This window comes from Rhineura floridana, chromosome 2 (assembly GCF_030035675.1).
Source record: "Rhineura floridana isolate rRhiFlo1 chromosome 2, rRhiFlo1.hap2, whole genome shotgun sequence".
NCBI lineage: Eukaryota > Metazoa > Chordata > Lepidosauria > Squamata > Rhineuridae > Rhineura > Rhineura floridana.
This window is the reverse complement of record NC_084481.1, coordinates 224,381,946-224,398,502: the sequence shown is the minus strand read 5'-3', so window position 1 is coordinate 224,398,502 and position 16,557 is coordinate 224,381,946. Positions and strand designations below refer to the sequence as shown.

Sequence of the window (16,557 nt, the reverse complement as noted above, 5' to 3'; positions counted from 1 at the left end):
TTCCATTTTCCTGCCAAAATTGTTGTTGAGAATTAGCTGTTTTGCATGTGGTGCGTTGCAAAGAAACACTTAGCCTTTGTTCCTCCCCAAACTACCTCCCTTTTTTGCCTGTCTTTGTACAGAACCTTCCGCTTTTGGAGAGTGGTTGCAGTAACTTGCGCAAGCAAATCCAGAATGCCAGGACCTTTGGCGTCCCAGTCGTAGTAGCAGTCAACGCATTCAAGTAAGTAGGACTGAGTCCCTGCCTACCCATGCAGGAGAATGAGATGGTAGAGGGGTCTCTGCCACTTCAGACTGCATGAGATGCCATCGTTATACTCCTCCCACCTGTTTGCTTTTTAAAGATTTGCAATTAAAATAGCACATTACTGCAATGCATCGTATGTGGGCCTGCGTCTGTCGAAGGCTGGAATGTACATACAGGGAATTCTGGCCATGGCCTCTCCCTGTAAGGGCATAAACAAAGCTTTATCATTAAGTGATTCCCATCTGCCAAATTAAATCTGGGCTTTCTCAAACTCTGTGATTCTTAGGGCATTTGTTTACTCAGAATACTTATATCCAACTTTGTAGCCCAGGGTTCGAATCCCCACACAGCCATGAAGCTCACTGGGTGACCTTGGGCCAGTCACTGCCTCTCAGCCTCAGAGGAAAGCAATGGTAAACCCCCTCTGAATACCGCTTACCATGAAAAACCTATTCATAGGGTCGCCATAAGTCGGGATCGACTTGAAGGCAGTCCGTTTCCATTTTTCAAGAAAAAACAGCATGATGCAACCACATTCAAAACGATTTGTTCATATAATTAGAAATGACATGGATTCAGATTTACTGAGGCCCTCGTTCTTGGCCTCTCCTGGTGTCACCAGGCAGCAAGGCCCACTGAGGTGAGTTGTGCTGAGCAGCTGAACCTTGCACAGTCCATGATGATGGCTTGCAGAGAAACAACAGAGCTGAAGTACCCTGCAGAAATCTATAAACCAACAGAAGCCCAGTTCACATATGCAAGGAGCTGAGAGTGGGTAGCCGCTTGAAGCATGCAAGCCATCCACATGACATGCTGTTTGTGAGCGTAGATAAAACCTGTCCTCCCCACCTCTCCTGCCATGCCATCTGTGAGTCTTCCTGTCTGTGTTTTTGTTAAATGTAATATGCAGCTACATAGTGATGCCCTGAACTGCACCATTTACGTGTGATGAAAGTGCTGTGACAGCTCCTTGTTCTCATCTAGCTTTCAACCTTGAATAAAAGAGAATGCCTTGGTTAATCAGGCAGTTCTTTTTCATGCTTGCCAGCTGAATTGAGGGAGGTGATGGTGCGATGTCAAGAAGATGAAGTGCTTAATGGTTTTCACTGAGCATTAATAGTGTCAGCATTAAATCTCCCTCTGCGATTTATATCATCGTTGGTTAAAAGTAGCCATACAATCCCTTACCCAACAAAGTGCTTACCAATCTGTTAACCATGGTTAAGAAATCAGGAGTGCCCCATGGGATTGCATACTTCCTCCATACCTGCACAAATTATTTATTTATTTATTATTTAATTTGTATCCCTCCCTTCCTCCCAGCAGGAGCCCAGGGCAGCAAACAAAGTGCTTTAAAACATCATAAAAGCAAATCTTAAAATACATTAAAACAAAACTGTGTTAAAAACATTTTAAAAAAATTTTTAAGGGTTAAAAACATTATTAAAAATATATATTAAGCAATTCTAACACAGATGCAGATTCTCTTCCCTTTTTTGATGTTAACCATAATGAGGTTTTAAGCCTGAACTGAAAAAGCTAAAAATGGGTAACACTAGTTAATCATGGTTTCAGAACTTCCAAAGCTATGGATAAAGGTAACCATGCTTTGCACTGACCTCTGTGCTAAATCATATTTAATGCTGTAGTGGGACAAAGAGAGAGTAGTAGGCCCATGGTGCTCTTCTAGAGTGTTACCCATGGTTAGAGATATCTGGAAAACATTATTTCTGCACCAGGTCAATGTTGTATGCCATCCATTCTTGTATATTATGCTCTTTCTTTTTAGTCATAAAAAAGTGCCTAGGGATGGGGGAGAAATTTGATTTAGTTCGCATTTAAAGTCAAATATATCAAATTTGCACTTCTGAAACAATAAGCCATCCTTAGAAATGTACACATACCCGAATTCTGCCATTTCAGTTCTCCAACCCAATAATGTTAACAAACATGCATTATGTTAGAAGAAATTGCTTGCAAAAATGTGTACATTTGTCAGAACAGCTTACAAAAATGTGTTTATTATGATAAATTTGCACAAATTGTTGAAGAATTTTCATGAGAATTTTTTTAAAGAATCACATATTGCTGGAGAACTGAATTTCAGAATGGAAAAATGAGAAACTGAGAGAACCAGAATTGACAGATCCTCTAATTCGTAGTAATGGATAAGTGATATTATACAGCCACAAGAGTGACCGTATACTACAGTCAGCATGGATTTTTCACATCTGCTGCTTCCCACAAGCTCAGTTCAAAACAAAATCTTACAAAATTTATAGTCCTGAGTTCAGAAATGCTTGCTTAACAACCCTCCCAAGTTTTCATGGTGATACACAAAACACTGAGAGAGAATCTAGAGTTCAAAGTCAAAAACAACAGAAAAAAAAATCCAGACCCCTGTTGGACTTTTTTCTGTCTCATAATTTGTTGAAATTAAAAGCCATCCATTTTCATATAGTACCTGTAATCCTTGCCCCATACTCTGACCTTCATCTTCTGTAGTTTAAAAGTTGAAAAATTGCATAGCTGATTTTTAATTAATTTTTAATTAATTTAAAATTTTAACATTGGAGTCTATGATAGTGCAAGCATGCTCAGTAAGAACCAACTGTCAGAATTCTAAAAGCCAGACTAACCGGTGCTTGGTTTGGCTAATCGGGGGGCCACATCCACGACAAATATTTTTTTCCACTTTAAAGCCATGATTGAAGTGGAATAAATATCTGGTGTGGATGTGGTCAGGGACAGCTTTGGTTTAAATTTGGGTGGGAGAGTACATGTGTCCACTGTAGAATAAAAAGGTGGGGAAAACCCTGATACATAATAATACTGTTAACAATGTTTTCCTTTTGGAAAGGAAAGGGGCTTTCCCTCTACCCAGTGCCCACCAACCCAATCTCCTCCCTCCCCTTCCCTCTCCCTGCCCCTCCCAAGGTCAGTTTCACCTATCCTAAGCATGATTCCACAGGAGTAAATCCCAGTGAACTCAATAAGCATACAAATGATCAAACCTTCCTTACCCTCCTCCTCCCTCCTATCCCCTCCATTTCCTATTCCTTCCCTCCTGCCTATCCCCTCCCCTTTACTTCCCCCTCACCTCTCCTTTCCTCCTCTCCCCTCCTCCTCCTCCCCCATAGTCAGTTTCACCTGTCCTAAGCATGATTGCAGGGGAGGAAAACCCATTGAACACAATAAGCATGCAAATGATCAGAACTGCCTTTACCCTTCCTCTCCTCCTCCCCCTTTCTTCCTCTCCTCCCCCTTTCTTCTTCCTCCTCCCCTGCCCACTCCACTCTCTCCTCTCCCCTACTTGCCTGCTTGCACCCCCCCTCCACCCCTCTGCTCTTCCTCCCCCTCCCTCCTCTTCCCCCCATGGTCGGTTTCACCCATCCTAGGAATGATTACAGGAGAGTAAATCACATTGAACTTAATAAGCCTGCAAATGATCAGTCCATTCTCAGCAAACTTGCATAGGATCCCATTTCTTACCTCCTGGATTAAAAAGCAAAGAAATTCACTAATAGGCAAAAAAAACCCCTTGCGGTTTAAGAACATACCTCTCGCCAACAGATATTTCTATCAAACTTTAAAAAGCAGGGAAACTGGGCAGCGATAGTGAATATACCAGGGGAGCAAGAGACCTGACCTCTCTGAGATACTGTACTGCCCTACAGATTTGTAAAAATGCAAACACAATGTGGGTTGGTCTTTCACAGTCCAAGGGACTTCCTATGTAACTTGGAAGAATTTGGTAACGTGCCTCCGAACATATGGTGAGTGGTGGCAACACCTGTAATCAGCCCAAATAAAAGAAACAAGACATTGCTGTGCTGATCTTGTTTTCTCAGGGAGGAAGCAACAATATTAAGACAATTGATACAGTTCAGATGGTCACTTTAAATATGTTTTATTTACTTTGCAATTTTAGTGAAGTTTCCTATAGTAAATTATTTTCTGTACTTTCTGTTTCTGTGAATATGTGAAGTACAGCAACGCTTTGCGTAATTTACACTAAAAAAAAGCTCCAAAACCAATTTTGGAATAATGGCACTGACTATTCTGCAGAACAGTCTCCACTGGACATGAGGAGTGGGAGGTGAAATATATTCTAGCAAATTTCTAGATGTGCTCTATGTTTTTAATTGACCATGCCCACCCTTCCTTAAGTGGAGTGGTTTAAGCATAGCAGCTTGAACACTTTCATCTTGGGCCAAACAAGTTTGGTTTTTCAACAGCTAGATTCATTGCTTTAGTAGCAACATATTGTAATCAGTTTAATTTTACATCAAACTGCAGTTTCAGATTCAACTGTTAATGCACCCAAAATAGAAATAAAATATAACCTCCAGTTTGAAACACAAAAGGCTGTCTTCACCATCATATGACATTGAGCAATAAAAAGGCTTTAAAATTAATAAAAATAAATTTGACACAGATATCTAGGATGACTAAAACGAGAAATGTAATTTTTTAGGTTAGTTTCTCTGTAGAAACAATAGTAACACAGGAAAGAAGCAAAGAAAGAAGAACACCAACCCCCAAAAAAGTAATTCTCCATCTTTGGAGATGCAGTCCTGATTGCAGGTGTTGCCACCACTCACCATATTGTTACCAAATTCTTCCAAGCTACACAGGAAGTGGATTGGACTGTGAAAGACCAACCCAAATGGTGTTTGCATTTTGACCAATTTGTAGGGCAGTACAATATCTCAGAGAGGAGGTCAGGTCTCCTGCTCCCCTGGTGCATTCACTATAGCTGCCCAATTTCCCTGCTTTTTAAAGTTTGATAGAAATATATGTTGGCTATAGGTACTTTCTTAAAACACAATGGGTTTTGCCTTTTAGTGAATATTATCCTTTCTATATGCAAAGCATACAGGTTTGAGAAATACAAGGGAGGCTTTTTAGAGCTGAGTGCATTTGTGAACTGAGCATGACTGGTAATAGCCAATCTTCCCATCATAGATGGAAAATAAATCGGGTATTAAATTACACTAACAAAATCTCAAATAGGTGATCTGGAGTGCAATCCTAACCCCTACATTCCCCACCGGTGGAGCTTTACAAAGTGGCTGCAGTGGAAGGTGGGTTGGGGAGAGGACAAATGGGCCTCATCCCTGTGCCAGCTATGTCTGGCACAGTGATCAGGTCCACATTGGTCCTGATGCTGGCTAGTGACAGCTTGGGATCCAGGGCTGGATCAGCCCCAACCCCTCCCTTGGAATGTCCTGTTTTGGGGTCTTTGCTGAGGTCTTCCCCCAACAGGGGTGCCTGCCCTTTTGGAGGTTGGTGGGAGGGTGCTTCAGCTGGGAGACACAAGCAAAGGGATGCCTCTGCTCAATCCAGACCCTCCACAGCCGGGTATGACAGGTGTTGGGTTGCAATCTTGGATAAGTCAAAAAGCACATGGAAAAAGGCTCTCCAAAGGAAGCTGAATTGCTAAGAGAACCCACTGCAAATTTGTTTGTTGCAGGGAACAGTTCACTGAGGAATCAAAGTGCATGCTGAGGCCCCTACAGTGTTTGTTTATTTGTTTGTTTGTTTATTATTTATTTATTGTGTTGGTTGCTTTTCTGTACAAATCTGTGCACTCAAAGCAACTTAGTTAATAAAAAAGATATTTATTTATTTATCAAAATATTTGTATACCGTTATTTCATTAAAAACATCAAAGTGATCTGCAACATGTTAAAAAAAACCCATAGAATAAAAACTTTAAAAATACAATAAAAACAAAGGTAAACTATTGTGAAAAATTAAAAGTAAAAGATAAATATATAGTTTTTTTAAAAAAAAAACGGAACCCTTGTTTTTCAGGAACGTCCAAAGTAAAAATAACCACGGTTACAAAGTCTATATCAAAATAAATATATTAATTGCTATCAACCGCTAAAATCAAAAGGCCATCCCCAAAAGATGTGCTTTGGAGTTTCTCCATTAGATTGTTCCATACTTCTGGGGCAACCACTGTCAAGTCCTTGCTTTTGCTGAAAGACATCCTCCTCCACTGAAAGAATTCTCAGCAGGATATACCATGAAGATACGGACTAACCTGGGGGAGGGGGAGGTTTCTGCAGGAAGAGGCAACGGATTTTGTTCCTGTTTGTTAGGATGCCTTGGCCCAAGGAAAATCCACCACTTTCCCTTCCAATGTATATCTTTGCAGATCTGATACTGAGGCAGAGCTACAGCTGGTCTCCCGGTTGGCTAAGGAAGCAGGCGCTTTTGATGCCGTGAAATGCACCCACTGGGCTGAAGGAGGGAAAGGAGCTGTGGCATTGGCAGCAGCTGTGCAGAGAGCATCGCAGGCCCCGAGCAACTTCAAGCTTCTGTACAATGTGGAGGTGAGGATTCCCACTGAAGCCTGTGTGACTCCTGCCTCTGTTGGGATTTGTTTGTGCTGTAGTGCTATATATATTGAGAAGGGAGCTCTTTGGCTAGGTTAGAAACAATTCTGGAGCATGGATGAAACACACAGGGATAAAGGAAGCTGCTTTATGCCAGGTCAGATCTTGGAACATCTAGCTCAGTGTTGTCTATGCTGACAGGCTGCAGCCCTCCAGGTTTTCAAACAGGGGTCTCTCCCAGCCCTACCTGGAGATGCCAAGGATTGAAACGGCAGCCTTCTGCATGCAAAGCAGGTGCTCTTCTACTGAACTATGGCCCTTCCCTCCTCCTCTTCCTTTTTATTTAAGAAAAACTAAATTAAAATTAAATTTCATTTTTAAACGTATCAAGAAAAGATGGAGGTACGGTGGATAGGAAAACTGCTGATCCCCTTACCACCAGCAGCATCAATCCAATTGGGGTTGCCAATCTTTTAGGGCGGATGGGCACTTTTATTTATTTACACTGCAGTGTTTCCCAAACTTTCAACATGCGCGTACCCCTTTTGAGACATTGATTTTACCGGCGTACCCAACTTTCACAAAAATAATTGGGAGAGGGATAAGGTATTATAACACATTCGTAATTCCTATAATTTTATATGAATTGTGGTTCACATTGTTTACTAATGTCATCTGATGGAGGTACATCACTACATTTTTTATTATAGTTTTCAGTAGGGCTCGCATTTTCTTCGTAATTTTCATTTTTACGTTTCAAACTTCCCTTTTTTAGCCAGCGATCCATTATAAAGAGGCTTAATAAAATCAAAAAGAATAAATCTTTATATTAATATAATACACTACTTTTCAACAATAATTTGCTACAATCTTTAGATTACTATATTCTTACTTACTCAAACCAAAGACTTCAAAACCACCATTTTGATGTCGTAATGAAGCCTCAGCACTGCCTGGGTCCCCTTATTGGCTACAATCCTGAAAGGGCGGGATTAGAGGCCAGAGCTTGGAAAAGTTATTTTTTTTGAACTATAACTCCCATCAGCCCAGTCCAGTGGCCATGCTGGCTGGGGCTGATGGGAGCTGTAGTTTAAAATAACTTTTCCAAGCTTTGGCTAAAAGCTGCTATACAGATCGGTTAAAAAACAGATTAAACAGTCGCGGGGGGGGGGCTGTTGTTTTGGTGGTTATCTCGGGAACCAGACGACCTAGAAACTTAGTTGTTTTTTAAATTGAAGCTGAGAGTCCGGAGATTAAGGTAAGTTAGCTGGAGACCCGGAGGGGGCCCCCCAAAACTGGAAACTCCAGCCGAAAACCATGCAGCATGCAGCGGGTTTACAGAGGCAGCGCTTGCCTGGGCTGGAGGTTTGAATCTCCTGCTCTTTAGCTGCAGAGCGGTTTTTCCCCCATCCTGCCTGGGAAGCCACTCAGGCACGCAGCCCAAGAGCAGGCAGGGGATTCAAACTCCCGTCAAAAATTCACAGCTGATGAGTGGGCAGGCCAGGCACAATGGGGGGAAAAAACGCTCTGCAGAGGAAGAGCGGGAGATTCCCCAAGAGGGAAGTGGCTGGCGAGATGGCCGCTGCAGGGCTGAAGATAGAGGGAAAAACCCTGCTTCCCGGTGTGAACATTTTTGTAGTCGAGCATACGCATAAATATCTTTGTGGCGCCATCTGTCTGTAGAAGCGTTTTTTGGTGGCCAAAGTCATTGCAAGGGAGTCCGAGTCTTATGAGAAACTGGAGGGGTGCATGAAAAGACAAAGAATGCATTGAGAGCGAAAGAGACTACGCGTTGAATAACATCGGGATAAACCACTGTTATTATATTGATCTTCCCTCACATGATTGTGTGAGAAACTGGAGAAATCACAAGAACTGTATTTTCCCTTAAAAGAACACACGCACACGTTTTTTGCCACTAAAACCCAATGATAAAGTACAAAAAAACACATTAGGCCGCATACCCCTTGAAACCCTTTCGCGTACCACCAGGGGTACGCGTACCGCACTTTGGGAAACACTGATTTACAGGAATACTTCAGTTAACAAAGTAGATGTGTTCCTGGACTTTAGTTCTTTAACAGAATCGTTGGTACCAGAGGTAGGAATAACATGGAAAGAAAGGGATAGGTTCCTACACCTTCTCTTGGATAGTGGGGGCAGCTTCAACAGGGGCTTTAAAGAGTGCCTACACAGCACCCACCCACTTCTCCCCCCCTCCCCTCCTCCTCTGAATCATTTTGGATCCTTCTCTCCCCAGCCCTGGGAGAAAGCAAGAGATCTCTTTACTTCAAAGCAAACACACAGGCTTATCAGTTTCACTCTAGCTAAGCAAAGGCACAAGCTTATCTATTTATTGATACCAAAGCAAAGAAACAGTCTGGTCAGTTTCACCTTACTGGTCAGTTTCGCCTTAAAGCAAAGGCACAGGCTTGAAAATTTATGCATAGCAAAGCAAAGCTGGTCAGTTTCATCTTTTAAAAAAGGTCTTCCTTAAAAAGAGCTTTGTTCCTGGAGGATTCATTAACTGAGGTATTACTGTTTTTATGTATTAAATTTATATTCTACCTTTCCTCCCAGAAGGAGCCCAACTGGAGAAACTGTCATAGGGACCATGTAGCCAAGCACACATTGCAGTCTGTTCTATTGGCTTCAATGGAATATTTCTTTCGAGCCAAATTTCAGCATGAGGAGCAGTAGGGGAACAGGAGTCTGCACCAGGGAAGGGCTCTGTGGGCATATGTGTGCCTGTGGGCATCATGTTGGCAACCCCTAGACTAAAGTTAGGTGGATAGTGAAAAGGGGCCTTCTGTTCCCTTGCACATGGAAAGCCCTTTCCAGTCAGGCACTCCTGGCACCGATTCTGGCATCTTTTTTTGCACCAGATAAAGATCTTATTATTTGGCTAGACTGTTTAGCATGTGAATTAGCCGGTTTTGTTTTTGCTGTGCTTTTTTTAATAGAATGTTTGCTTATATTTTCTTTACTCTCTGGAACAGGTGTGGGGAACCTTTGGCCCTGCAGATGTTGCTGAACTACAACTCCCCATCAGCCCTCGTCATTTGGCCATGCTGGCTGGGGCTGATGGGAGTTGTAGTTCAACAACATCTGGAGAGACACAGGTTCCTCACACCTGCTCTGGATGGAGGTATCCATAGGATTGTAGTAGGCTTGAAAAGGAACTTTGGATATTGAATGTAGTAATTGGGCATGCTGAAAAGGGTCAGTGGGATAGGCACTCAAAATGATCACTTCTGGGATATACAGATATTCTGCCAGGCTTTATTTTCACTGCTAGCTGAGCCAGGTACAAATACACCCTCAGGCTAAATCTAATTCAAGCTTCCTTGCGCTTGAGTCAGCAACATAATCAAATTGCTTTCTAATGTCCTCAGGAAAACGTGGACTCTTTTGTTCCAAATATCCGGGATCTGATTGGTATGTTCAAAGCACTGAGAAATAATGCAGTTTTTAAAAACTATGACTAGATGATGGATTACTTAAAAGGAATACTGAAGCTGGTTAGGGATCACAGTGCTCTTGTGTCACTCAGTTTCCTTCTGCTGTTTTCCCCCTGCCCTTGCATTGTATTGAATTTATCTAGATTAGTGCTTTTTTCATCTTGTACCCTTCAACTTTTCCGGGACTGCAGCTGCTCTTCTGCGTTCATTTATTTGAGGCATTCATTCATTTATTGTTTTATATATATATATATATATAAATGTGTACCACAGTTTTATTAAAAAAAAAAATCAAAGTGGTTTATGACAACGATAATCCAATAAATGCCCCACAGAAATTAAAACAGGTCACTAGGTGACTGTTACTGAAAATGGTTTTCTTAATTGGTTGCAGAAGCCGGCTAGCAAAGAAGCTTAATTATTTGGGAGAGGATACAAAATACCACTGCCAAACTTTTGTATTTAACATTTCTGTGTCATCTCCAGACATCGCCGTACGAGCCTGCCTTCTACTAAATCAGAACATCGGCTTATTTATCCTAAGGGTGGGAAGCCTCAAGGCCAGGGCCCAAATAAACCCACCTGGGCCTCTCTATGTGGCCTTTGGGACTTGTGCAGGTGGTGGCGATGCTGTTCACCTGTTTCCCAAATCCCGAGCGTTGCTGCTGATTCCTGAGAGGGTGAGATGCAGTGTGGGCATGGCGGCTGAAGCTTCCGGTTGGCTCTGCTGCCATGTCTGCATTGCGCCTCACTCCTCCCCTCTCAGGAACCAGCATCAATGCTCAGTGTCCAGAAGACAGATAAGCAATGCTGCTCCACCTGTGCCACTGCACTGACCGCTGCTAGACTCTCCCCATCCCATGTCCCTTACCGGCCCTGCTTTTCACTCTCCTTGAGTGCTTTTGCCTAGCTGAGATGTGTCCTTCACCTCTTGAAACCTGCAAGAACGGGCCCCTTTCTAGTGAATCCACAGGATCGAGGGTTCTTACTTTCTTCCCCTTTACCCGTATCCATCATGACAGATGCTCTTGCGATCATTGATTCATATGGTCGCCATAAGTCGTAATTGACTTGAAGGCACTTAACAACAACAATCCAGATTCCTTATACAGTAATACCTCGCATTAACGTACTCAATGGGACCAGAGCGAGTACGTAAACTGAAAATGTCCTTAAAGTGAAGGACTAACTTTTAAAACTTTATTTACCTCTCCTTCATGCGGAGCCTGAAAGCCCCGTGCTAAAGCCTCTGCTGCTGCGCTGCCGTGCCTCTCAGCTGATTGCGATTGCGCCTCCCAGCTGATTTGCGGTGGCGCGATCGCGTCTATTTCCACCCCGCGCTCTAAAGCCTCTGCTGCTGCGCTGCATTTCTGGAGAAATACAGGCATATGGAGCATGTACGTTATAGCGAGGCTACGTTAAGTGAAGCGACATTAAGCAGGGTGTGCCTGTATGTCAGGCGTTGTGTTCACAGAACCTCCAACAGCAGATGTCTGAATAAGTGGGTTTAATGGTTAGAGAACCCACCCAAGAATTCTTGGGAGGTATCAGGAAAATAAATGGGAAGTCAGACAGTGGAATATTCTTCTAATGTTGTATTTATTTGTGTCTTACTACTCTTATTAAATGCACTCTAGATGGCTTTAGCCATTATATTAAAATCAGAAAGTAAGAATACAAAATCAGAGTAAGGTATATTGCTGCATACATTCAATATATATCAAAGTGTAGAATCCTAAAGATACAAAACCTATTTGGTTACGACCTTTTCAATGGACGGAGTCCAGACTCAAAATCTTGCTACAGAGCCAGAGTTCCAAAGTTTAACAATACACAGTCATGTAATATTACCTTTGAGACATGGATGGAATACACAACACCTGCAGCTCTTTGACAATGTCTCCAAAGAGACTGATATGGTACCGCAAGTGGTGTGGCTTTTTATATGTTTTCTTATCAGGAGGGTGTGCATTCTAGTGAATCTGGTGACTCAATCTAGTTTCTCAGTCTGGTGTCTCAATTGCTTTTCAGATATGTAGAGGGATCCTCAATCTACTGTTCAGAATCCTTAAGATTCACAACAGACAGCTGCCTTTTAAGGAGTTCCATCCACTCAGGCAGACGTGCTGGTGTCCTTTCAAGAAATGTTATCTATATGTACTCGTTTGCACTTGGTAAACCGTCAGCTGAATCTAAGAAAGATTCACAACAAATTACATGGGAGGGGGAGTGACTGCTCTTTGCTCCATTAAGCATAATCGAAATTGCAGGCCCTTGCGTGAGAAATGCAGGAAATACAAAGAATATAAAAAGCCAATTTGGGGCCTGGTCCGTAACACTCTGTTATTGACTCCGGCTTGCCTGGATAGAGGAGAGGCTGTGTGTATCAACTAACATTTGTCTTTTGTAAGCTGCCTTGAGGGCCTTTGGCCGAAAGGCAGGGTATGTATAGACAGACAGATGATGATGATGATGATGATGATGATAATAAACATTTATATGCATTTTTCTGCCCACTTTCCCCTCTGGCCCCGCCACCACTACATATGGTCCTCAGAAGGTTGCCCAGAGGGCTAAAAACATTCATCACCCCTGGTTTTAGCCCAGTGTTGTCTACAGTGACTGACAACAGGTCCCCAAGGTTTCAGGCAGAGAGCCATCTGACCTGTAACTAGAGACGCTGGGGATTGAACCTGGAACCTTCTGCATACAAAGCCTGCATTCTTCTACTGAGCCAGGGCTCTTCTGTCTTGTCCAAGATGTTTAAAAGGAAGAAAGGAAGCTGAAGGACTCCACTGTGCACACTTCCATCCTTGCTCTGTGTGCAGCTGTGGAAAAGTACTACTAGGGCTCAGTAGGTGTCTGTGGAGACTGGAGGCTCCAATGTCAGTAGGGCAGGGAATCCACTCTGGGTTTTAGGCTGACCTTTCCAGAAGCTGTCCAAGGTGCTGAATCCAGCAGTCTCCACCAATAACTGGCAGTGTCCCATGCTCAGGAGTGACCACATAGTCCCTTGAGCAGTCATTAAAGCTCAAACCTCTGCAAATGTGAGTGTAGTGAATATGCAATGGGATTCAGCACCTACCTGCTTCACAGTCTTTAAAAGAGAAGCTCTAATGTACTGATATTAGGCACATCTGTGCTTTGTTTCTGTTCTAATATTATATCTTTGCTTTGGGGGAGGGGAACACCCACTGCTCTCACATGCCAGCTTCAAAACTAATTTTTTCCCAGTGGAGTCCGAACTCCTAAAGCAGTTTCCCATTTGTGCTTTGTGCCAGTGCATCTGACTAGATAAACTGCACATAACATGTGAACGATCTGTGAGAATCTTGTTCAGCCCAAGGGCCGGCCGCATTCCTTCTGGGGGCCGCATGCCAGTGGTGGGTGGGGCCAGAGACAAAAGTGGGTGGAGCAATGCATAACATTTTGACCTTTGTACCTTAAGCTAGTTTCTACATGCACTTGCACATCCCTCTCTGTCCGCCACCCAGACAAGTAAGAAGCATTATCAGAGTTCAAGGACACATTTCAGCCAGGGAAAACATCCGAGGAGGGTGCAAAGCCAAGCCAGTGAGAGGTGGGGTCTGGGGAAAGGGGCATGGCTTGGGAAGAGTCCCAAGGGTCAGACAGAGAGGCCTGTAGGGCCATATTTGTCCCCGGGATCTGAGGTTCCTCACCCTTGATGCAAACCTTCAAAATTCCCTACTGTGTTCTTGTTGCTGTCAGGTTGCCATGATACATTCCTTCTTGATTTGGAAAGCCTTGATGGTAGGTAGGTAAGGGATTGGAAGCTGTGCCTGACTTTTTCTTTGTTTCTTCCCCATTTTTCTAGCTGCCAGTTCTAGATAAGATAAGAATTATTGCACAGACTATCTACGGGGCAGAGGACATTGAACTGCTGCCAGAAGCAGAACAGAAAATTATTTTGTACACCAAGCAGGTATGCTTGCAAATATCCTTGCAAGACTGGGATCCTTTAATACAAGTTCTGATTTTGCCTACACACTTTGCCTGTGTTGGCCAACCGTTACCAAGTCCATCTTAATTCATTCTTACGAGAAGAAACTTGTAGGAAACGCTTCTTTGGGAAAAACATACTTCTTCACCTTGCTGTTCTGCTTGTACTTAATTCTTGCTTTATCTGCCTCTGATGTAATGCTGATAATTAGGGCTTGTTCCTACTTGCATTTCTTGAGCTTATAAACTTAATGTTCATCTTTTTTTCAGAGAGATGCTATTGCACTTTTCTTGAACACTAAATTTGGGCTACCTTAGTTCAGAATGTTAACCTTTTGTAATTTGTGCACGTGTTTCTATATTTTAAGGATAAGGTTTGCCATGCAAAAGTATTCCTTGTTAAAATTCTCTGAGCCAGTGGTATGCAAAGTTACTTCCGCTTAATTCCATACATTCCCATTTAAAATACATTTGGAAATTTCACTTTCTGCTGCATTCTCATTACAGCTTCAGAACCTAAAGTTACAGCATTCATAGTTCCAGTTAAAGATCTCAGTTGAAACATCACTTCTAAATTGCTGGAATTAAACTGGTGTGGTGTTGCTATTTAAAAAAGCCCAATTTGCATATTGGTTTCTCGTATTAAGTATTAATGGTTATTGAGCTGCAAATGGCAGCATTAGTGGCCACTTACTTTCCCTTTGGGGTAGCAGTGTTACTCTTTTGTAGCAAATATTACACATGTGAAGACTTAGGGTTGGAGCCAAACTAACAGAGCAATCCTACATGTGTTTACTCAAAAGTAAATCCCATTGGATTACTCCCAGCTAAGTAGAATTAGGTTTGCAGCCTAACACAGTGGAACTTCTTGTCTGGAGAACTTGTGTTATGAAGCAAAGGATAAATGCAACAAACTTTGTTCCCATTACCATTGTCAGTTGATTTATATATTGTGTTTCCCACAAATGCATTGGCCTGTTTCGCACAACATGCTAATCCAAACCTTGGCTTTCAAGACAACACAAATGTGTGGGCTCCCAAAGAGGAGCTTGTACCCATTTTGCTCCTCAATCCACTATACTGCTGCACCTCACTGAGCTCACCGGAGTGTGGAACCTCCAGCCTACAGGCCAACATGTGTTTAGTATTACGTTTATATTCTGCCCAAAGGGAGTCCAGGGCAGCAAACAACAGTGATAGGACACTAAACACATATTTTAAAACATCTTAAAAACCATTACAATACAGATTCAGATTTGGCCCAGCCCAGGTCCCAGTTTGACCTGTGAGTCCGTTTTCCCTAGACCAGCAGTCTTCAGCCTTCAGACCCACAGCCCACCTTTACCCCTAGCATGTATTTGGGGGCCCATTTTTTGTCATCTATTTGTGTGGTGGTAGTGCTGCTGTTGTGAACCACGTTAGATCAGGCTGCGGCGCAGTAGTGGGTCCTGACCCACCAGCTGATGACCACTGCCTTAAACCATGTCCATCTGCCCCACACCTGATGTCATAAGTGATGTCAGGTGTGCAGCAGGTAGAGACGCGGCTCATTGCAGGGAGTTCCTTAGCTCTTGATAACAGTTTGCAGTTAGTGAGAAAAGAGCTTAACCATAGAGACCAGCAACATCTGGAGGGCCAGAGGAGCCCCATTCTTGGCCTACATGTGTTTACAGCATGGGAACGGTACAACCCATTCACAATAGCAGACACTGGTGGTACTATTTTTTTTAAAAAGCTTCCTTTAGCAACTAGAAGGAAAAAGAGATGAATGTAGATGTGATTGACAGAGAGAATCTGGCAGGCTGTGGATGAACCAATTAGAGATAGAATTGATCTGTTTAAATCAAGGAATGTCAGAGCCAAACAAACTTTAATTGGATCAATTACATAACGTTTTACTGGCATGCTGTTGAAACATTACCCTGTTCTTTTGTGGACCTTGACAATCCTCTGTCCATCATCCAGGGATTTGGAAGCCTGCCCATCTGCATGGCAAAAACCCACCTGTCGCTGTCCCACGACCCAGAGCGGAAAGGAGTGCCGACAGGTTTTGTCTTGCCCATCAGAGACATCAGAGCCAGTGTGGGTGCAGGATTCTTGTATCCGTTAGTAGGAACAGTAAGTGCTACACCTTGGAAGCTTTAAGTTGGTAGCAAAGATATGAAGCTGCCTTAGAGCTTTAGCCCATCTAGCCAAGGCATGGGGAGCCACCAGCCCATGGAGCCAATTAGACCTAGCGGGGGTCCTCATTCGGCCCACAAGGGTATTTTTCCCGAAGCCATGCCCACCTGCCCCACACCTTACATCGTAAGTTCCCTGCCAAATCCTGTCTCGCCTACCTGTCCAAGTAGCCCGCTTGGGGTGGGGAACTCAGGATGGCCCACTGGTCAGATCCTGTTCCCCACCCCTGATTGAGACCTGTGCTGCCTGCTCCTAGTTGAGCACAGCATTTCATGCTCTTGGGCCTTCCCCTTGTCTATTTTCTTATACCCTTTTGCCGGAAGGTGCTAGGAGTTGAGCCTGGCACTTCCTGTGTGTA

At 43.2% G+C, this 16,557-nt stretch overlaps 1 protein-coding gene across 2 annotated transcripts in view; it reads left to right on the top strand.

Annotated features, from left to right (window-relative positions):
- MTHFD1 (methylenetetrahydrofolate dehydrogenase, cyclohydrolase and formyltetrahydrofolate synthetase 1) overlaps nt 1-16,557 on the top strand; it is a 92,408-nt gene that overhangs the window by 60,201 nt on the left and 15,650 nt on the right. For both annotated transcript variants that reach the window (XM_061612365.1, XM_061612366.1), the window contains exons 23-26: nt 123-223; nt 6,417-6,594; nt 13,894-14,001; nt 15,984-16,136. In XM_061612365.1, coding sequence (XP_061468349.1) covers nt 123-223; nt 6,417-6,594; nt 13,894-14,001; nt 15,984-16,136 — 540 coding nt within the window. The remainder of the gene's footprint in view (nt 1-122; nt 224-6,416; nt 6,595-13,893; nt 14,002-15,983; nt 16,137-16,557) is intronic.